Here is a 23,581-nt window from a genome sequence, read left to right on the forward strand (position 1 = left end):
ACGTTTTCCACAGTCCCGGAAATCTGTCAAATGTCCCCGATTTTACAAAATCCATATATACATGTACCTTATCTTTTGCTTAACTGCACCTCAAATCTGTGTTCCCACTAATCCGCAGCGTCTCTATGGCAATGCCTACCCGAATAGATGACTACGCTATGTGTCAAAATAGATCAATTAACAGGGGTCCAGTTATCATACTGATTGTCTCATGTTCGCAGTCAAAGCGAAAAGGTAGTTTTGTTTTATGTGGTTGTTAATTGGCTTTAATATACTACGTTATAATTTCCCACTGCGTAAGGGCAAAGGAGTTGTTCACACATCTAAAGTCCAACATCGCTGAGTAAAGAAATAAAAGCAGGTTATGTTCGAACGTTTAACCGACAAAGAAGTTGAGTAAAAAAATTAAGCATATCAAATCGTAATCCTCACTAGGTTTATTTCTGTCTTGTTCTTAACCCCCAGTAATTATAACAATAGAATTAATAAGTGAATTTGAATTGCGTTCACCATGTAAAAACGTCTAGCAGATTTATCCACACGTTTCCTGCAGATGAAGTGACATGTACACAAAAGCAATTTGGTGCTCTTTTCTAACACGAAAAACACGTGGCTTGTATCTAGTAACCAAAGTAGTAATGTTTAATTTGACGTTTAAAAGATCTAGTGTATTTTGGATAGGCTTTCAAACTTACGATGTGAAAAAAAATGCTTACCAAAAATGCATATATGTCTAGGCATATTGCTATACATGACCCGGAAAATCGGTGAAAGTCCCGAAATTGAGCTCAATGTCCCGGAATCGGTCTGAAAATTTATGGCGTGTATGCTTTAATTGGGAATGTTTAGGTCCAATTTGGGCAAAATATATACCCTTTCACACTGAGAGTTTGGTAGAATACTGGCCCGAATTTGAACGAAAAACAATCAGTGCGAAAATGATAACTTTGGTAAAAATAATGTTTGAATTATATCTTGAATGATCGGGTTTTACTTACACATTAGTTAAAAATAAGTATTTTTGCAACTGTATTTATTTTTCTTCAGAACTTGACAAAGGTGTGCCCACGCCTGGTGATATTAAACCACAAGATAAGGGTAAGTCACAAAACAATTTTTATGTCCCCCACTATAGTAGTGGGGGACATATTGTTTTTGCCCTGTCTGTTGGTCTGTCTGTCTGTCTGTCTGTTTGCGCCAACTTTAACATTTTGCAATAACTTTTGCTATATTGAAGATAGCAACTTCATATTTTGCATGCATGTGTATCTCATGAAGCTGCACATTTTGAGTGGTGAAAGGTCAAGGTCATCCTTCAAGGTCAGAGGTCAAATATAGGTGGCCAAAATCGCTCATTTTATGAATACTTTTGCAATATTGAAGATAGCAACTTGATATTTGGCACATGGAGCTGCACATTTTGAGTGGTGAAAGGTCAAGGTCATCCTTCAAGGTCAGATGTCAAATATATGTGGCCCAAATCGCTTATTTTATGAATACTTTTGCAATATTGAAGATAGCAACTTGATATTTGGCATGCATGTGTATCTCATGGAGCTGCACATTTTGAGTGGTGAAAGGTGAAGGTCAAGGTCATCCTTCAAGGTCAGAGGTCAAATATATGTGGCCCAAATCGCTTATTTTATGAATACTTTTGCAATATTGAAGATAGCAACTTGATATTTGGCATGCATGTGTATCTCATGGAGCTGCACATTTTGAGTGGTGAAAGGTCAAGGTCATCCTTCAAGGTCAAGTAAATGGGTCAAAATTGCGCATGTAATGTCACATCTGCAATATTGAAGCTAGCAATCTTATATTTGAAATGCGTGTGTATCTCAAGGAGCTGCACATTTTGAGTGGTGAAGGGTCAAGGTCAAGGTCATCCTACAAGGTCAACATCATATAGGGGGACATTGTGTTTCTCAAACACATCTTGTTTGTATTTAGCAAAATCACAAAGTTTTTAAAATATATCTCATATACATAAAACAAATAATATGTAAAGTAAACAAATGTCATCGCCTTTATTTATTAATAATATTAAAAATATGTATTAGCAGAAAATGTTTATAATTGAAAACAGTTATAAAAATATAAAGTTGTCTCATAAACTTAACAGAACATTTTTTAGCTCATCTATTTTTTGAAAAAAAAATATGAGCTATTGTCATCACCTTTGCGTCGGCGTCCGGTTAAGTTTTGCGTTAAGGTCCACTTTTCTCATAAAGTATCAATGCTATTGCTTTCATACTTGCAACACTTACTAACTATCATAAGGGGACTGTGCAGGCAAAGTTATGTAACTCTGACTGGCATTTTGACAAAATTATGTGCCCTTTTTATACTTAGATATTGAAAATTTGGTTAAGTTTTGTGTTTAGGTCCACTTTTATCCTAAATTATCAGAGCTATTGCTTTCATACTTGCAACACTTACTAACTATTTTAAGGAGACTGTGCAGGCAAAGTTATGTAACTCTGACTGGCATTTGGACGGAATTATGGGCCCTTTATACATGAAAATTTGGTTAAGTTTTGTGTTTTGGTCCACTTTTCCCCTAAAGTATCATAGATATTGCTTTCATACATGGAACACTCACAAACTATCATAAGGGGACAGTAAAGGACAAGTTGCATAACTCTGGTTGTCATTTTTACTGAATTATGGCCCTTTTTTGACTTAGTAACTTTGAATATATGGTTACATTTTGTGTTTAGATCCACTTTACTTCTGAAGTATCAAGGCTATTGCTTTTTAACTTCAAATACTTTCATGCTGTCATGAGGGTACTGTACCTGGCAAGTTGAATTTTACCTTGACCTTTGAATGACCTTGACTCTCAAGGTCAAATTATTATATTTTGCTAAAATTGCTATAACTTTTTTATTTATGATTGGATTTGATTGATACTTTGACAAAACAACTCTTACCTGACATACCACAATAGACTCCACCCAAACCATCCCCCACGTCCCCCCAAATCCCCCCTCAATCCCCCCCCCCCCCATTATTTTTTTTTAAATTAAAGATCCTCTAATAAATGACCACCACACCCTCACACTATACCCCCCACCCCCACCCCAAAAAAATAATTTTATGCCCCCGGGAGGGTGGCATATAGCAGTTGAACTGTCCGTCAGTATGTCAGTCAGTCTTTCCGTCAGTCTGAAAAATCTTTAACATTGGCCATAACTTTTTATGTCCCCCACTATAGTAGTGGGGGACATATTGTTTTTGCCCTGTCTGTTGGTCTGTCTGTTGGTCTGTTTGCGCCAACTTTAACATTTTGCAATAACTTTTGCTATATTGAAGATAGAAACTTCATATTTGGCATGCATGTGTATCTCATGAAGCTGCACATTTTGAGTGGTGAAAGGTCAAGGTCAGAGGTCAAATATATGTGGCCAAAATCGCTCATTTTATGAATACTTTTGCAAAATTGAAGATTGCAACTTGATATTTGGCATGCATGTGTATCTCATGGAGCTGCACATTTTGAGTGGTGAAAGGTCAAGGTCATCCTTCAAGGTCAGAGGTCAAATATATGTGGCCCAAATCGCTTATTTTATAAATACTTTTGCAATATTGAAGATAGCAATTTGATATTTGGCATGCATGTGCATCTCATGGAGCTGCACATTTTGAGTGGTGAAAGGTCAAGGTCAAGGTCATCCTTCAAGGTCAGAGGTCAAATATGTATGGCCCAAATCGCTTATTTTATTAATACTTTTGCAATATTGAAGATAGCAACTTGATATTTGGCATGCATGTGTATCTCATGGAGCTGCACATTTTGAGTGGTGAAAGGTCAAGGTCAAAGTCATCCTTCACAAGGTCAAGGTCATCCTTCAAGGTCAAACGTCATATAGATGGACATTGTGTTTCACAAACGCATCTTGTTCACTTTTGAAGATAGCAACTTGATATTTGGCATGCATGTGTATCTCATGGAGCTGCACATTTTTAGTGGTGAAAGGTCAAGGTCATCCTTCAAGGTCAAATGTCAAATTTATGGTGTCTGTCCGTCCGAAAACTTTAACATTGGCCTTAACTTTTTCAATATTGAAGATAGCAACTTGATTTTTGCCATGCATGTGTTTCTCACGGAACTGAACATTTTGAGTGGTGAAAGGTGAAGGTCAAGGTCATCCTTCAAGGTAAGGTCAAATGTCAAATATATGGCGTCTGTCCGTCTGAAAACTTTACCATTGGCCATAAGTTTTTTAATATTGAAGAATGCAACTTGATATTTGGCATGCATGTGTATCTCATGAAGCTGCACATTTTGAGTGGTGGAAGTTCAAGGTAAAGGTCATCCTTCAAGGGAATAAAAATATATATAAAAAATTCAAAGCGGCGTTCTCATGAAGCTGCACATTTTGAGTGGTGGAAGTTCAAGGTCAAGGTCATCTTTTAAGGTCATGGTCATCCTTCAACGTCAAAGGTAAAAAAAATAAAATCAAAGCGGCTTTATCATGAAGCTGCACATTTTGAGTGGTGGAAGTTCAAGGTCAAGGTCATCCTTCAAGGTCAAGGTCATCCTTCAAGGTCAAAGGTAAAAAAAAATTATATGAAAATTCAAAGCGGCATTATCATGAAGCTGCACATTTTGAGTGGTGGAAATTCAAGGTCAAGGTCATCCTTCAAGGTAAAAAAAACAACATTCAAAGCGGCGTTCTAATGAAGCTGCACATTTTGAGTGGTGGAAGGTCAAGGTCATCATTCAAGGTCAAAGGTCAAAAAACGATAATTTCAAAGCGGCGTTCTCATGAAGCTGCACATTTTGAGTGGTGGAAGTTCATGGTCAAGGTTATTCTTCAAGGTCAAGGTCATCCTTCAAGGTCAAAGGTAAAAAAAATATAGTTCAAAGCGGCGTTATTATGAAGCTGCTTATTTTGAGTGGTGGAAGTTCAAGGTCTAGGTCATCCTTCAAGGTCAAGGTCATCCTTCAAGGAGAAAGGTCAACAAATATTTCAAAGCGGCGTTCTCATTAAGCTGCACATTTTGAGTGGTGGAAATTCAAGGTCATCCTTCAAGGTCAAAGGTAAAAAAAATAAATCCAAAGCGCCGCAATTAGGGGCATTGTGTTTCTGACAAACACATTTCTTGTTTTTTTCAAACATGGTTAAAAACACAAATATTTATTTTTATTATTTTATTTTTGAAATACCGTCCAATCATCCCACCCAAGAATCCCCTCCCCCCCAAAAAACAATTATTTTATTTTCTTTTGCGTGTTTGATAGATAATGTAATAAATGACCACACACCCCACACTATACACCCCTCTCCACTCCACCCCTCCCACCTTTGTGATTGAAATTGAGATAGGTCCCTACACCTTTAAAAAGAAAAATAGATAAGCGGTCTTCACCCGCAAGGCGGTGCTCTTGTTTGTGAAAAGTTGTCCATATATGTTTTAAGCTTACCTGAGCATGAAGTGCTCACAATGAGTAATTGTAGTCCCCCTATATCTTTCATATATTGATGTTTGGTGTGCAATGTGTGGTGTCAATTTTTAGCTCCTCTTTAGGCCACTTGTCATCCTTATAAAACTTGCTCAGAATGTTTATTTGTTAACAAGCTGGCCAACTTCATATCTAGGTCAAGTGAGACCTAAAACAAAGACAATAAGTCGAATCTTAGAAAACTCCAGAGGCTACAATTATAACTCAATCTAGTTTAATCTTAGTCCACATGTTTGTTTGGACTATATTTAGGCCAAGTTCTATGATGGTTTGTGTGCATATGAAAATTGGTCACCAGGTAAGAAAAAGCGTTATACCACTCTAGATTCCACATATGTTACAAAAACTGAATGAAACTTTGTCGGAATGGTCATCTTGATATTTTATTGGCTTAGTTCCAATCTGGGTTTAGTGGTCTGAAAAGTAAGCCACCAGATCAAATCTTAGAAAGACTTTCATTTCTTTAGTGGCCACAATTATGAAACAGTCTGTATAAAATATGGTCTGAATGTTTATCTTGATAATATGTAGGTTGAGTACAAACCTGGGTAAAAAACAAGGTAGCCGGGAAAAATCTTGTTTCCACTTTTGTTTTAATTAAGCATAGGTTACAGGTGAATGTAGGATTGACACAGTTACTCCCCTTTAACTGCCATGTATTTAAAATAGTTCAGTGTGTGTATTATTTGTGCGTTACTGTTATTTTAGGAGCAATTGTTCATGTCCCGTTTAGAAGAATGCTGTATATGTCTGTGGTGTGTATCTATCACCCGTCTCATTACCTCTAAGGTCAAGGTCACATTAAGAGGTCAAAAGTTAAACAGCTTAGCGTTTTATGTAAACATATAAACATATAGTTTTGAGACAAAAGTGAAATTTGGGGGAATATGTTCCCTATGGGCACATGTCTTGTTCATACAGCTTTATCCTAATGTTCTCTTTCTAAGTTTCATATCCATAAGGTCAAGAATTTTACAATTGGTGTCTGTAAACACAGGTGAGCAATTTAGGGCCATCACGGCCAACTTTTATCGTAAGATTGGCAGAATTTTTTTATAAGGGAGGACAATTATCATCTTTTGTCTTTTATTCACTTCCTAACAATTTCATATATATGCCAAAAAAGGTTGCTATAGTCAAAGCAACTATATTACATCAATGCAGAAGAATGGAATTGACAAATAGAATTGCTGTTTATGCTATAAACTAGAATAGTTTAAAGTAGAATTTTGCTATGGGCTAGATAATGAACATGTTTGTTTCAGGCAAACAGGAGCAGAATGGTGGCCCACATACCCCTGGCATGTGTGACGGACAAGGTCAACCCAACATGTCCAACATGCATCGAAACAATATGGTCAGTGGCATGTGTATGAGTCCTGGCACTGCGGGTGGAATGCTGCCCCACATGGGCCCACAGATGTCCCAGGGTCAGCCGCTGGGCCCGGGAATGTTGGGCATGCCCAGTCATCCCAGCCAGGGAGGAATGATGTCCTCCATGGGACCAATGAACAGTGGTATGGGGCCAGGTCATATGGGTCCCAATGGTGGAGGGCTCATGCCCCATTCACAGCACCAGCAGGTAGCTAGCGATGGGCAGCTCATGCAACAGCAAAGTGAAGTGTTTGTCTTCACCACGCAGCTGGCCAACGAAGCTGCTCAGGCGGTACAATCGGGCCAGTACAAGAACATTCTGTCCTATCATATGGACCAACCAAACACCAAGGCATTATTACAGGTACCCCCGCCTTAACTCTTGTGTCCAGCAGTAATTTAGGTTCTGTCTGAAATATTATTTGATTAATTTGTTGTTTTTTTTAATGATTACCGTAATTACTCTATGTTTTCGGCCATAATTTATGTCTCTAAGTTTTCGGACAGTATATTTTACAGCGCTATTTTACCAAATTTCGGTCATGTTTTCGATATCTAATGACACTTTGATCATGGGGGTTTACAACCAGATTAACATCATAAAACATGACAGGTGCATGCCTGAGGGTAACAGATCATTACATTTGCGTTATTGGGTAAATAACCTTGTAAACCGGTATTAGACAATGGTTTCGCCCGATAGCATAAGCGTTATGAAAATTACCAGGGGTAGTTCCAATTAACAGTTCAATTATCTCCCGCAATGGTACTACCCCTTCTCAGTTAAATAACTGTGACAAATGCTAAACGCTTCAAAGTGTGATGCACCCTATTGCAAGTTTTACGAACAATGGAAGGTGTTAGACAACAACTATCTGAAATGAACAAACAAAGAATTCATAGTTTGCTTTTTTATTGCGTTAATTACAGGTTCATACTAGCGGGTATCGGTACATCACATGCTCATCTTTGAACTGGTTGGTCAAAGTACAACCTTGTAGTAACTTTCTGTCAAATAAATTAAGCATTTAAAATTATTTAAAATGCAGTGCAAACATATATAATTGTAATTTATACTGAATGGCATGGTATTTTACAAGTGTGCGTGCTATTACCGGTAGTCGTTAATACAATTGACTCTATTTTCTGACACTTCAATTTTCGACTCGAAGTTTTCGGACACCTGTATTTTGTGAATATTTTTCTTATCTAAGTTTTCGGACACGAAAATTTTTTATTTATTTTTAAGTGTCCGAAAACATAGAGTAATTACGGTAGCCATATTTAACAATCCACATATTTCCTGCTCTTTCAAATTACCAGGATTTGCCAATTATCACCATAATTAAATATTTCAAGGGTAGGTGAAAGCTTTATTGTTCACCTTTGCATTATTGTACATATTTGTAGGCTTTCCATTGAAGAAGACAACAAATAGAAATCACACCACCTGTCTGTATATCCATCCGTCTGTCCAAGTGTCCTCTTCAAATGTCTGTCTCATCCATTTCTGTGCCATATAGTGATGAATTTTAAAGTCTGGAAAAAAGTAAACCAGTGGCAGCCTGCACAGGCTATTCAGGGACGACCTTTTCGCCTAAATTGGCTTTTTGCTAAGAAGAGACTTCTTTTTAACAAAAAAGGTCATAAAAACGGAAAGTGTCGTCCCTGATAAGCCTGTGCAGACTGTATAAGCATCATTTGCCCTTGTGTTCTTTTCATACAGAAGTACTGTTTAAGGGACAGATCGTATAAGTTACTGCTTGGACTAGAATAATAATTCAAGTCACCTTCACTTGTCAATTAAAACATGAAATTAAAGTTGTTTTCAAAAATGTTATTGGCAGCAATACATTAGTTGCTTGTTAATTGTGACTGTGTAATTGTCCAAATCAAGTGAAGAAGGCTTGTACATATTTTTAAGTTATGTTCTAAGGCGGGGGAAAGGTCTAAAGCTTTCCAAATCTCATTGAATACTTTTTCATTCAAATAAAATAGTTGTATTTTATTTCCTTATTCATAAAAAAACTAAGAAAAACTTAAAGCAAAACACTTCATTTCTCAGCTGTTACAATGTATGCAGCAATGTGCATGTTCCTTGTAACTTGTCTGACAATGTATCTCCCCATGGCAACATCACCTTCAATGTATAAAGCTAATATAATTAACCACCATTTACTAGACCTTGAAAAATGAGCTAATGTCATGTGAAAATAGTTGTTTTGTAATTTGCAGACAGCGTAGCTAAAGTCTAGTCTGAGCAGTGTGGTCTTGAGCTCTCCTGTCAGTTTTAGAGTCAGGCAAGCTTTCATAAACAGGCATGGTTGCTAATAACCATACTGAGCCGACGCACAGACTGGGCTGGAGCTATGCTGGCTGCACATGACATAAGACTCAGTTTATCATAACGCATCTCAAATATAGTTCTTGTAACTGTGTGTGCTGCTTATCTTTTCAGTGTTGCATTCAGATATTTACAAATATTTGGAAACTTTAACCTTTCTCCCATTGTTCTGGTATATATTCAGTGTGTATGTCTTGTTTGTTGTTAAAATAGCATAAGCTTTTTATGCCCCCCGGTAGGGTGGCATATAGCAGGTGAACTGTCTGTCAGTCAGTATGTTAGTCTGTCCGTCCGTCCGAAAACTTTAATGTTCATAACTTTTTCAATATTTAACATAGCAACTATATATTTGGCATGCATGTGCATCTCATGGAGCTGCACATTTTGAGTGGTGAAAGGTCAAGGTCATCCTTCAAGGTCAAATGTCTAATATATGGCGTCTGTCTGTCCGTCCGAAAACTTTAATATTGGCCATAACTTTTTCACTATTAAAGATAGTAACTTGATATTTGGCATGCCTGTGTATCTCTTGGAGCTGAACATTTTGAGTGGTGAAAGGTCAAAGTCATCCTTCAAGGTCAAATGTCAAATATTCTGTCCGAAAATATAACATTGGCCATAACTTTTTCACTATTGAAGATAGCAACTTGATATTTGGCATTCATGTGTATCTCCTGGAGCTGAACATTTTGAGTGGTGAAAGGTCAAGGTCATCCTTCAAGGTCAAAGGTAAATAAAAAAAAATCATTTCTCCATTCAATCTCTTACTTCTTCTTGTGCACATTTTGAGTGGTGAAAGGTCAAAGGTCAAATATATTGCTTCAAAGCGGCGCAATATGGGGGCATTGTGTTTTTGACTAACACATCTCTTGTTATTCTGTAGTATTCTAAGGAAACTTATTTTTATGGATTGAGCAAAGGTGTGCTCTGGCAGAAATTTCATGTGTGACATGTTGTGATCCACTTAAATGCCATATTACTTGTATTTATGCCCCCACAGGTTGGGCAGTAATAGGCATTGTACCTGTCTGTCCGTTCTTCCCAACTACTGGATGGATATAGCTCAATTTTTCACTGTTTATGATCTTGATGTGAAGATGAAAGGATTTTGTATGCAATAACTTTTGGCAGAATTAAGGCCATTTATATGTTTATCAAGCATGGAATGTTTAGTCCCTAAATTGTGTGTTCTCAACTCCCCTCTTTAAATGCTTTGCAGAGTTTGCTAAAACTTTCACAGCAAACTGACCCTAATGTTTAGATGATAAAGAAAGAGTTTTGGCTAAATTATGGACATTTGTCTTTTGTCCACATTAGAATATATCTGTTTCAATTAAGTGTGTGTGTACACCAGTGTCTGTGAAACATGTCTGTATGTCATGGATCAACTTAGTACTAGGTTTCATTTAACTTATTACTAGGTTTCATTTTCCATTCACATCTCACAAATACTGAACCATGTTCACATAAAGTTCATAATATACAGACAGCACATTTTACATTATTGAGTAGATCTTTGTCCAAGAAGTTTATTCTTCATATAAGACACAATTTTCCCACAAAATGCACTAAAAGTATCATGTTACTTTATCAAATCATGCAATGGATTTTGGTTATAAAGAGAACAAAAAATCATGTCCTAAAAATTAAAAACCTTTGAATCTTAAATGCCAACAAAAATGCAATTGCCTGAACTCTGCGTGAGATATGTGTTGTTACATAAATAGATTCATATTATTTCATAGACTTTGGTTAAGGTAAATGTTATGATAAAAAAATTATAAATAAAACGATAAGTTTTAGATTGAAACATGTTTTCACTTAATGTATTGATTTTGCTGTGTATAGCCCTTTTCACTGAGTAGTCATGAATATTTACTACTTCAGCCGATAAGATTCCGAACAGGTAACTGGCTGACCAATGAAATGCTGGGGTAAACGTGTACAATTAATCTATTTATAGTAGCAATATTTGTAAATTCATGGCGGATATTTAAATGATAAATAAAGAATACACCGAAGAAAATGCAGCAGGTGTACCATGTGAAAAGTTGTAAGAATATGGGCGGTGGTAGAAACAATGTTTAATTTCATCGACTTCCATTAAAAAATACTAATTTCCTAAAGCAATGGCTTATAAGAGCTGGAATGACGGAAAACAAGGTTTACCTAATTTCCAGGTAAAAAAAATATACATACTTTGACATGTCAGTTTGTAAACAACTAGTATGAAACTTCTCTGATTGAATGAAAGTCCGAATGTATGTTGAAGTAACTTATTATTGATGTAATATTAGAAATTTTAAGTGATTGCTGAAAACTACCGCTAGAAAAGGCATCTTTTATTTCAACAAAGAAAACTGGTGAAGCAGACAGCCATGCTGACTTAACGTAAACATAATACCCCAGAATTTGATTGGTTAGCGTAAAAAGCTGATAACGCTCCATGTGACATAGAATAACTAGAGTTTCTGCAAATATTGCCGATCTCCTGGTCAAATGGGCTATTGTGCTGAAGTTTGATGTTAAGCTAGCAGTACATGCAGACTTAGCTTTGGATTGCATTTATGGATAGTCACCATGAGGTGAAGGTCACAGTAACAAAAAAATAGGGAAAAAAAACAGTTTCCACTCAGAAGCTTGAGTTTTGATGGAGCTGTTGTGAAATGTGTGTGAAGGTAATAAATAAGCACATCTTGCTTTGGATTTCACTCAAATGATGCCTGATGGATAGTTTGCTGATTCTATTGACATTAGAACTCTTAAAGATACAGGGTTCTTATAATTAAGGTATTAAGTCACCACCTAATTACTGACAATTTAATATTTTCAATAATATATTGAAAATTACGACATAATTCACATTTTTTTGTTGACCAACGTAGAGCATAGAGGTGAGGAGGGTGGGGGGACAAAAAGGAGCAGGTTGTATCATCTTGCCTTTCGCTCTACATCTTTCCGTATAAATGTTAAAACCTGAATTGATAACAAGGCTTTTTAGCTCATCTATTTTTTGAAAAAAAATTATGAGCTATTGTCATCATCTTGGCGTCGGCGTTGGCGTCCGGTTAAGTTTTGCATTTAGGTCCACTTTTCTCAGAAAGTATCAGTGCTATTGCATTCAAACTTGGTACACTTACTTACTATCATGAGAGGACTGGGCAGGCAAAGTTAGATAACTCTGGCATGCAATTTGACAGAATTATGTGCCCTTTTTATACTTAGAAAATTTAAAATTTTGGTTAAGTTTTGTGTTTTGGTCCATTTTATTCCGTTAGTATCAAAGCTATTGCTTTCATACTTGCAACACTTACTAACTATCATAAGCGGACTGTGCAGGCAAAGTAATGTAACTCTGACTGGCATTTTGACAGAATTATGTGCCCTTTTTATACTTAGAGAATTGAAAATTTGGTTAAGTTTTGTGTTTAGGTCCACTTTATTCCTACAGTATCAAAGCTATTGCTTTCATACTTGCAACACTTATTAACTATCATAAGGGGACTGTGCAGGCAAAGTTATGTAACTCTGACTGGCATTTGGACGGAATTATGGGCCCTTTATACTTAGAAAATTTGGTTAAGCTTTGTGTTTTGGTCCACTTTACCCCTAAAGTATCATAGATATTGCTTTCATACTTGGAACACTCGCAAATTATCATAAGGGTACAGTAAAATGACAAGTTGCATAACTATGGTTGTCATTTTTACGGAATTACGGCCCTTTTTTGACTTAGTAACTTTGAATATATGGTTAAATTTTGTGTTTAGATCCACTTTACTTATTAACTATTAAGGCTATTGCTTTCAAACTTCAAATACTTTCATGCTATCATGAGGTTCCTGTACCTGGCAAGTTGAATTTTACCTTGACCTTTGAATGACCTTGACTCTCGAGGTCAAATTATTAAATATTGCTAAAATTGCCATAACTTCTTTATTTATGATTAGATTTGATTGATACTTTGACAAAACTACTCTTACCTGACATACCACAATAGACTCCACCCAAACCATCCCCGGTGCCCTCCCCCCCCCCCCCCCCCCCTCTATTTTTTTTTTATTTTTTTTTAAGATCATCTCACAAATGACCACCAAACCCTCACACTATACCCCCCACCCTACCCCCCCCCCCCAAATTATTTTTTTTGAAACTGTTAAAAACAAATATTTATTTTTATTATTTTATGTTTGAAATACTGTCCATCCATCGCACCGTAGATCATCTCACAAATGACCACCACAACCTCACACTATACACCCCCACCCCACCCTCCCATTTTTTATTTTTTTTTAACGGTTAAAAAAACACAAATTTTTATTTTTATTATTTTATGTTTGAAATACTGTCCAACCATCGCACCCAAGAATCCCCACCAACCCCCCCCCCCCCCATCGGTTTTTTTTTCCGCACTTTGTAAAATAATGTAATAAATGTCCACATCCCCACACTATACACCCCTCTTCACTCCACCCCTCCCTCCTTTGTGATTGAAAATGAGAGTCCCTTCACCTTTAAAAAGAAAATAGATGAGCGGTCTGCACCCGCAAGGGGATGCTCTTGTTTCCTTCTTTAGCACTTAGGCCACTCCCCCCCCCCCCCCCCCCCCACCCCCCCAAAAAAAAAAAAAAAAAAAAAACCTGAAGAAATATTCCGCAAATCAAGAAAATAATAGCCCTAGATAGCATAATGAATTTACTTTTTTGGCATTGCCACTTTTCGTTTTGTCATCTTAATTTTCATTATGTATATTTTTATGCCCCCAAAAGAGGGCATATAGAGATCGGACCGTCTTGATTTTTGGCATGCATGTGTATCTCATGGAGCTGCACATTTTGAGTGATGAAAGGTCAAGGTCATCCTTCAAGGTCAAAGGTCAAATATATGGCTTCAAAGCGGCGCAGAAGGGGGCATTGTGTTTCTGACAAACACGTCTCCTGTTTTATTTTTATGCCCCCTTCGAAGAAGTGGGGGTATATTGTTTTGCACATGTCGGTCGGTCCGTCCACCAGATGGTTTCCGGATGATAACTCAAGAACGCTTGAGTCTAGGATCATGAAACTTCATAGGAACATTGATCATTACTGGCAGATGACCCCTATTGATTGTCAGGTCACTAGGTCAAAGGTCAAGGTCACAGTGACAACAAAGGTATTCACACAATGGCTGCCACTACAACTGACAGCCCATATGGGGGGCATGCATGTTTTACAAACAGCCCTTGTTTTTTCATTACATTTTATTTCGTGATGGCATCTACATACAATATGAATAATAACAATATTGTTTTGCAATCAACATAAGAAAATGGCAACAAAAATAAGAAAATGGGATTAATGTATGTAAATTTGCATAAAAATAAGAAACTACTGGTCACATGGCCGGAGAGTCTTTCTCTTTTGAGCTGATTTCTGCGTTCTTCATTGAATATTTTCAGGTGAAAAGTTTATGAACTTAGTATGGTCTGTGTCAAAAGACAGTTTTTAAGAAGGGTTGGGGTCTCGGCTCATTTTCAAATTTTTGATTATCATGTCAATAATACAAGTAAAATGGGGCTTCAGCTCATTTTCAAATTTTCCATTATCATGTTTATATTACAGATATACACCAACAAGATTTATTCAAAGTCATTATATTACATGACTGACAGAAAAAGTACATTGCACTATCAAATTGGAAGGCTATTTATCCATGCTGTCTTTGTACAGCTCTTGTTGTTTAACGTCATCTAAAATTACAGCTATGTAAGTTGCAGGTTTTCCAACATATGAAAGTTTTAAGGATAAACAATGCATTTTAAAATGTTAAATGATTTTCTAAAAACATGATTCTCTGAATGGATTGTCAGATGAGCAGTGATTTATTATGTGCTAAACTTAACCAAACTTAACCAAATCTTAATTGATATGTTGAGGATGTGTGTCTTGCATGTTTCAAACATTACTTTAAATTGTTCTTGCAGAAACTCTTAACATGAATCTGATTGTTATTTGCAACATTATTGGTAACCATGACATCTTCCTAGCAATAAGCGTGGCCTCAAAGTTCGTAAGAGAAAATCTTGAAACTTCACAATGTGATTGTAGCCTCACTTTGGTTCAGTTTTAATTCATGTTCTTCTTGAAACATTATATTGCATTGATTTTTCCTGCTTTAGTTAGAAAAACACAATTGTGTAGGCAATATTGATGTCCATTAATCAAAAAGTTAAGCCAGAAATGTGAGGGATTTTTTTTGTATAGTCATCTGTTTTCAATATTAGTTATAGTTTTATAATTACTTGTTATTCTAAAACGTTAAACACTGCAGTCTGTAAGTGCTAGATCAATAATAGCCAAAATGGTATCATAGGCTGTCATCTTGTAGAATTGCTCTGAAAGTAACACATTTTGTTCTACTTTTCAGAAGAACCCCAAGATGCGTGCTAGTGCAGCCATGTACAACATGCACAACATGCGTGGCAAGATGATGGGGGGTCAGATGTCAGGCATGGGAGGCCCCATGGGACCCTATGGACCAGGGTCAGGGGGGCCTAACAACTCCAGTAGTGTGGCCCAGTGGGTTCAACAACAGAATCTAAACCTACAGGAGCAGGGTCTGGCTGGAATGAATGACAGGGACCCACGCATGATGATGGGACCCAATAGTAACTTTTCACAGATGATGATGGACGATGGAATGTTTGACCCAGACTTTGGAGGTCCAATGAACAATGTGAACATAATGCAAAACAAAGTCCCTAATGAGAATTTGACTCCTGAACAATTACAACGGAGACAGGAACAGTTGTCAAATTTACGGAAAATCCAGCAGATGTTGTTCCCAGAGCAGCGTGGTCATCAGGGTTATCCCCCCTTGGGTCCAGGCCAGGGGCCGGGTGGTCCAGGGCCTGGAGGGCAGGGCATGATGCCTGGTGACATGGAAATGTTCCACCCCAGCATGATGGGGAAACGTGGCGGCATGATGTCCCAGCCTGGAATGATGACCTCACCGCATGGCATGATGGATTCGCGATCGGACATGATGTCACAGGAGCAGTTCATGATGTCACAGGGTATGTCCCAGTTTGGTCCAGGGCCTCATCCTCAGAGCATGCAGAACATGTCGCCTGCTCAGCGGGAGTGGATAAGACTGCAGCAGGAACACATGGCAGAGAAGCGGGCCCAGCAGCAGTCACGGGGGCCCATGGGTTCCAACGGCCCTAGCCCGCAGATGGGGCCAGGGCCACCACCACCGTCATACTACAGTTCAATTGCTCAAAAACAACGGCACGGCTCTGTTGGTATGGGATCTCCTACCTCACCTAATATGAATGGACCTATGGGATCTCCGTCAATGCCACCAGGTACTGTTCTTCATTTACATTGCCAGATTGAACAGTTTATTGTTTGGTGGTGTATAATTCCCTTTTTATGTCTAGAAAACAAGTAGTTGCATGTAAGATCTTCATCTGAAATAATCAAAGTTCATTACTTTACAATGTATAGTTTTCAGATTTATTATGTTTTAGTCTACATCATTAGATAATAATTACCTCTCTTGTTTATGGATAAGCTCTTCTAGTATAATCCTTTTTATTAAGCTTTTATAAGCTCAAAAGGATTACTGCACATTATATTTATGCCCCCCTTCAAAGAAGAGGGGGTATATTGTTTTGCACATGTCGGTTGGTTGGTCCACCAGACGGTTTCCGGATGATTACTCAAGAATGCTTTGGCCTAGGATCATGAAACTTCATAGGTACATTGATCATGACTGGCAGATGACCCCTATTGATTTTAAGGTCACTAGGTCAAAGGTCAAGGTCACAGTGACTCGAAATAGAAAAATGGTTTCCTGATGATAAATCAAAAATGCTTAGGCCTGGGATCATGAAACTTCATAAGTAGATTGATCATGACTGGCAGATGACCCCTATTGATTTTCAGGTCACTAGGTCAAAGGTCAAGGTCACAGTGACTCGAAATAGTAAAATGGTTTCCGGATGATAACTCAAGAATGCTTACGCCTAGGATCATGAAACTTCATAGGTACATTGATCATGACTGGCAGATGACCCCTATTGATTTTCAGGTCACTAGGTCAAAGGTCAAGGTCACAGTGACAAAAAATGTATTCACACAATGGCTGCCACTACAACTGACAGCCCATATGGGGGACATGCATGTTTTACAAACAGCCCTTGTTAAACATTTACATTAATACATCAGTTTTCACTTTATTTCCTCTCATAACCAATTCACTTTAAAGTTTGTCAGTTTGTTCAAAAAGCATATTCCTGTAAGCAGTTTGTTGTCCCTATTACCAAAGACCTATAAAGACACAAAGATTAAAAACATCCATAGGGACTAATAGAAAGTATAGGAAATTCTCACCGCTAAGATATACATCACGTGACATCAATTGGGCAGTCGCTGATCTCCTTCTGTTATCTGGTAATATCATTCATTATGGCAGTGTGTCTGCACGCTTGATTCCAATAAACAATATTTCATGACTATGCACAATAAAACTGAAAATAAGAAGATAAGCCCCAATATTCAAATGTAAGAACTTTTGTAATGTCCAAAAAAAGTCATTTTCCTTTTTTCGTCACAAAAATCATTATTGCAGGTATCTACAATTCATCTTTTAAGAAGTGGGATAAATATCATCAATAAACAAAATTAATTTGGCAAGGGATATCAATTCAATGAATTGCTTTGTTTTAAGTCATATAAATTGCTAACTCATTCTGTAAACATAAGTGCTGTAACTGTTATAATTACTGGAAGTACTTACAAATGTCATGTTCATATGACTCAATAACATTACAAGCTTTTTCCTGTTGTTTCAGACCCTAATGACCCTATGATGTACGGCATTGGTCAAAGAAAGAACTCTTTCTCTGGAATGGATCATTTGGGACCCATGGGGCCAGTCATGGGACCTGTAATGGACCCAATCATGCAACAAGGATCTCCAATGAATCACAGTATGCCTGGGCACATGAGTAACATGCCAAGTTCGCACCCTGGCCCCATGAAAGGCCCTCAGGTGTCGATACAGCGGGCAGGCAACCCAGAACAATTTATACCTGAAATGCCTGCCGCTGTCCCAAATAGTTCTGCAAGCAAACCACCTCCAAGCTATGCACAGTCCACAAAGAGAAAACGGGACGATATGGAAGAATTGTGTAAAAACTTACAACCAACACCATCACCTCAGCATATAAGTTATCTCAATCAGTTTGATGGTCAGGAACTGACAATAACTAAGCAAATCAACACAGCATATCGTGATACGAACACTAGTGAGTCCCAATCAAATCATTATACTCAGAACAATCAAATGGTGAACTCCCCATTGCATGCTCCGGGATCTAATAAAGGCCCCATGTCCAACTCCAGCCAAACATCTAGTGGCCAGTTGGCCAGTCCGGGTCCAGTTAGTGTAACACAAAATTCAGGACAAGGCCCTGGCCCGGGTCAAATATCGGGAGCAAGCATGCGTCTATCTCACTACGATCCTCAACAACAAGCACCTCAAAATAGCGGTAGTATCTCAAACTCGCCAACAACGCCCACCGGAAAATCATCGCTCTCTAATAACATTACTTCTGCAAGTCTGGCCAACTTGGCTAAAGGCGTGGAGAACCTATCCCATCAGATGCAGCAGCATATGATGCAGGGCGGTCCTTTCCACAGCATACAGATGCAGGGTCAACAGCAGCAGCAGCAGCAACAACAGCAGCAGCAGCAGTTATCTCAAGGTGGCCAGGGGCAGGTAACCACACAGACATCCCAGCAAGGCAATCAATCATCACAATCCACACCAAACCCCTCACAGGCCTCTCATAGTGCGCCCAATGTCAATAACACATTTGTGAACAATAATGTAAACATTAACCAGTTAAACATTCAAAGTGTGAATCACCAAGGCGGAGGAGCTGGAAATAACTATAACCCGAACAGCAGTTGTGCTTCTATGCAAGTGCAGCAAACAAATATGGAACAAAGTATGAATGTTCCAAGTGGTGGCATGGCCAGTATGACACAAGCTGGGAGCATGTCCCAGACCAGTATGACACAAAGTTCAATGAACGCTAGTAACCCTGGTATGATGATGAATGGTAACAAGATGATCCAGACTGGATCTTTGAATATGAAAGATGTCAACTATGGTGGGATGGGTCCACCCTCCGGAATGCATAAACAAATGTCCCCTTTTGCTCAGTCTCAGAACCCTCAACAAGTGCCTACATCGGGACGCCCAATGTCTCCTGGTTACCCTGCTAGCTCAATGGGCAATGCTAATGTTACAGTACAACAGAAAGCTCCAAACACAATACAGTATCTGCCTGCTATCCAATCAAATATGCTTCCAGAAACCAAATCTATGGGCAAGCCAGACTTGGACTTCATGAGTCAGTTTACAAATTCAGTTGGAAATATGGATAACAAAGTGCCATCATCGAAAATGCAGTATTTCCCAGGTGGAGGTGGACCAAATAGTCAGGGAGGGTCTATGTATGGGGGGCCACCTGGGAGTATGGGGCCTATGGATGGAAGAATGAGTACTTCTATGGGAATGGGGCCTGGTGGTCCACAAGACCCAAGGTTTGGTGGTCCTTCCATGTCTGATCCACGCATGGATCCTCGTATGGGGCCATCAATGGGTGGGGATCCTAGGATGGGACCTTCAGGGGATCCCAGAATGGTAGGAAGACCCGATGGTAGAATGGGTATGGATATGGGTATGGGCATGGGTTGTGATCCAAGAATGGGACCTGGTGGGATGGGGCCAATGTCAGATCTCAGAATGGGTCCTGGGTCAGGGCCCATGATGGGTATGGGTCCAGGGTCCGGTCCAATGGGTCCCATGAGACCAGGCTCCAGGGGAAGTCCTTTCAGCGGGCCTATTGGGCCAGCTGTCCAACAGTCCATGATGATGAGGCGTGCTAGTCCTGATCTGCCCATGGGCAATAATAATAGTCACGAACAAATGCATGCTATGAATATGAACTCAAGTCTTGGTGGTCCAATGTCAGCACTAAGTTCTATGACTGGTAACCCCATGACATCAATGAGCAATATGTCAAATAGTCTCATGAATGACTCCATGTCTATGGGTCCCATGGTTAGTGGTCCTCCAAGTATGGGTTCTTCAATGCCTTATAATAGTCCCCCATACAGTGGAGGTCCAATGGGTAGTCCTATGATGCCTTCAGGTCACTCTGGTTTGCAAGGGCCTCGAATGCATGGACCGAGTATGGGTCAGATGCCTCAGATGTCACGGTCGGGTCCTTTCCCACGACAGCCAAGCCCAGGCATGCGAATGTCTGGCCCAGGAATGGGCCCTGGGGGTCCATTAAGTCCAGGAGCGCCTGGCTATAACAACCAGCAGTACCAGCAATTCCAACAGCAGTTATATGCCCAGGGCAGGCAAAGGCAGATATCCCCAATGGATGGTATGATGGGTCAGCCAGGCGGATATGGGCCCATGGGGCCTGGGATGATGCCCAACATGCATGGAATGTGAACTTGTTGAACTGCATCATACTGTGTCGAGTTCACTACTGTGATTTAGGGGCATCCAAATGTGGAGTAATGTCACAGCTGGCCACAAGTTGTGGAGGATGTTGACAGTGAAAGGTTAATGAATTGTGCACTTCATGAACAGACATACTCAAGGGAAGCTTAAAACATTTTAAGAAGAAAACATTGAAAAGAAAAACATGTTTTAAGAAGAGAAGACGAACAGTACAATTATGGTTGTGAATATATTTTATGTGTACGTATTGCACAATCGATTTAGATGACTAGATGAGATGGCTGCCAAAAAAGTTGACATCGCTCAGTGTTTGTGTACATAAAAAGACAGGTGTAGCAAGGGTTACTTCAGAACTGACGCTCAATGTGATTAAAAATTACATACAAATCCATAGACCATGTATTGGGGATAACATATGAGTTGCCATAGTTACCATTTCCTAATTGAATAGGTGATCGCAGTGTGTGTGAATATGCTGTTTACTTTCTAGTGTGTATGTATCCAAAACTAATGAGAACATTATTAATTTAGGAAATATGTTGAAAATGTTTGGGTAGTTTAGATATATGAGTTGATACACAGTGAATTTAAAATGAACATTTAATGCCAGGTCTTGGAAAGTGAACTTACATTAAATTAAATACATGTATGTCGCAAATGTAAGTGATTATGTTTAGATTTCTATAATTCTATTAAAGATGTAATATGATAGTACACTGCTCAATTTGTTAATCAAGTTATTCATTATGACAACAGTGTTTTATTTAGATTCATATTGTAAAAAAAATCTTACCAGTAATTATTTATATTTCGTATTTTAATTTTTTTATTTAAACAATTTAATAAGAGAATCATCAACGGTACCCATCTGATATTAATCAAACATTTTGGCATTTTACCTAAAAATAATATGCAAAATAAGGTTAATGATTGCGTTCAATAATATTAAGCCCAAAATGTAACTAAGAACTTGATAGGCTTATATATGCTTATCCAACAGTTGACACATTGTTAATCCTCTGCCCCTCTGGTTGGTTAATGTCAGCTTCTGCCCAATATTCTAGGTACAGAACAGGTGATTGACACTTGAGTTCCGCATATACTGGAAGGATTGTTCACAGCTGGTAAAAACATGCAAATTTCAGTATTATTTCTCTTAAGTTGAGTTAAGGTTTTCACTCATGTTTCTGCTGCCTGCTTAATTCTATTATTTCAAGCTTTAAAGTATTGTAGGAAATACATGTAGTTTATTATTATAACCCTGGAAGATTAAATGCTAAAAAGTGTGACTGAAACATTATGTAATTTTAGTGGATATACTTTTTATATTGTACTAGTTTATGTACATATGTATTTTTATCATAATATTTGTAAATATTTATAGCATGAATTTACATGTACAGTAATTCATTATTCATGTATTTGTTTGACCATCACAATCACATTTTAATTTCCACTGTTCTTTCAATATTTATGGTCGGTTGTAATAGTAATTTTTATGTGATTTTTATCCATGTTGACTTCTTTTATAGGAAACATTTGCTCTTATATGAATTATTACATTGACCTTAGGTTTCATCATAACCATACAGGAGCCATTCTCTTGAAAGTGCAATAGGCAAAGAAAAATGTGTAGATGTACAATTTATTGATCTTCATCATGATTGTGATTACTTCACTTCTACTGGACGCATGCACTCTTTAGGAAGTGTGTACATTTCTGATGTGAGCCACATCATGTTATTTCTTCTCATTTTTGCCAATGGTCAATGTACAGAACAATATGGTTAGCAGAATACATGAACAAGATTTCAAAAGTTGGTTTCAGCTTGAATGATAGTTTATTTTTGATACGTTTTATATGAATATACATGTATCTCTTTGCAGAGCAAGTGGGTGTTATTGTGTGCTCTTGCACAGTAATTGACTATTATTTATCATCATTTTTCATGTCAACATTTCTCATACAATAAACAAGTTAGAAGTAATTCATGAAAGAATTAAAAGCATTGTTTGTTGTTTGTCCTCATTTCAGTACTAATGGTTGTCTTGTTAAGTGAAAATTTCAGAAACAGATAAGATCCTAGCTAGATAGAACCAAGGTGTCGTGCTGTAAGAAGATTGTTAATACATGTATTCAAACACTATATGACCCTATATTGGTATAACATCTGCGTCTGGATGAAGTTCATCATCATGAACTAGAAATTGCAATCACAGAAATATTTTTTACATAATTGATCAACCTTCGATCTTTGAAACTATACCACTTGGTGTCTAAATTGGAATTCAAATAAGCTCATATATTTTGCCTGTCAATATTAAAACTTGTACAGACATGGCTAGTACGTGCATATACAGCTGTATACGTTTGAGGGCACCTGCATACTGCTATTAGTGCTGAATATCAAATGTTCAGGAACATTTAAACTTCTATGTTTCCATCTAAAAAGGTTAAAAACACATACAAATAATAGATTTTTCTTCAATATCACATTTATTGACAACAAGACATGAAATTGTCTTTGTTCTACATTTTGGTTAAACCATGCTGGAAATAGCAAAAACACGCCAATTCTTTATTATAACAGAGAACCTATCATGTTCCCAACTGGTCTTGGCTTTCAGTTTCGGTCTCTTTTTGTGAAAAAGTACAATAGGACTACTTCAATAAGTAGAGAAACTCCTTTAAACTCTTCTTGAAAGTAACATAAAGTTTCAACTGTGTTTATTGCATGTAGTTACAAAAGTAAAAAAGAAAACGTATTTATCATTATGGCAGTAAAACAACTCATTTACATGTACCTCGTTTTTCATACTTTCAATGTATTGCCTTTTAACATTGGTTGCTAAAAACATAA

General features: G+C 37.8%; 1 protein-coding gene across 5 annotated transcripts in view; it reads left to right on the forward strand.

Moving 5' to 3' along the window:
* The window catches only part of LOC127871507 (trithorax group protein osa-like), a 116,516-nt gene extending 93,785 nt beyond the window's left edge, over positions 1-22,731 (forward strand). For 4 of the 5 annotated variants that reach the window (XM_052414496.1, XM_052414497.1, XM_052414499.1 and 1 more), the window contains 4 exons: positions 1,048-1,098; positions 6,736-7,208; positions 15,594-16,533; positions 18,025-22,731. In XM_052414496.1, coding sequence (XP_052270456.1) covers positions 1,048-1,098; positions 6,736-7,208; positions 15,594-16,533; positions 18,025-20,708 — 4,148 coding nt within the window. In that variant the 3' untranslated portion in view covers positions 20,709-22,731. The remainder of the gene's footprint in view (positions 1-1,047; positions 1,099-6,735; positions 7,209-15,593; positions 16,534-18,024) is intronic. The other variant, XM_052414500.1, reaches the window with a different exon arrangement.
* The last annotated feature ends 850 nt before the right edge of the window (positions 22,732-23,581 follow it).

Source organism: Dreissena polymorpha, chromosome 3 (genome assembly GCF_020536995.1).
Source record: "Dreissena polymorpha isolate Duluth1 chromosome 3, UMN_Dpol_1.0, whole genome shotgun sequence".
In the NCBI taxonomy this organism is placed as follows: domain Eukaryota; kingdom Metazoa; phylum Mollusca; class Bivalvia; order Myida; family Dreissenidae; genus Dreissena; species Dreissena polymorpha.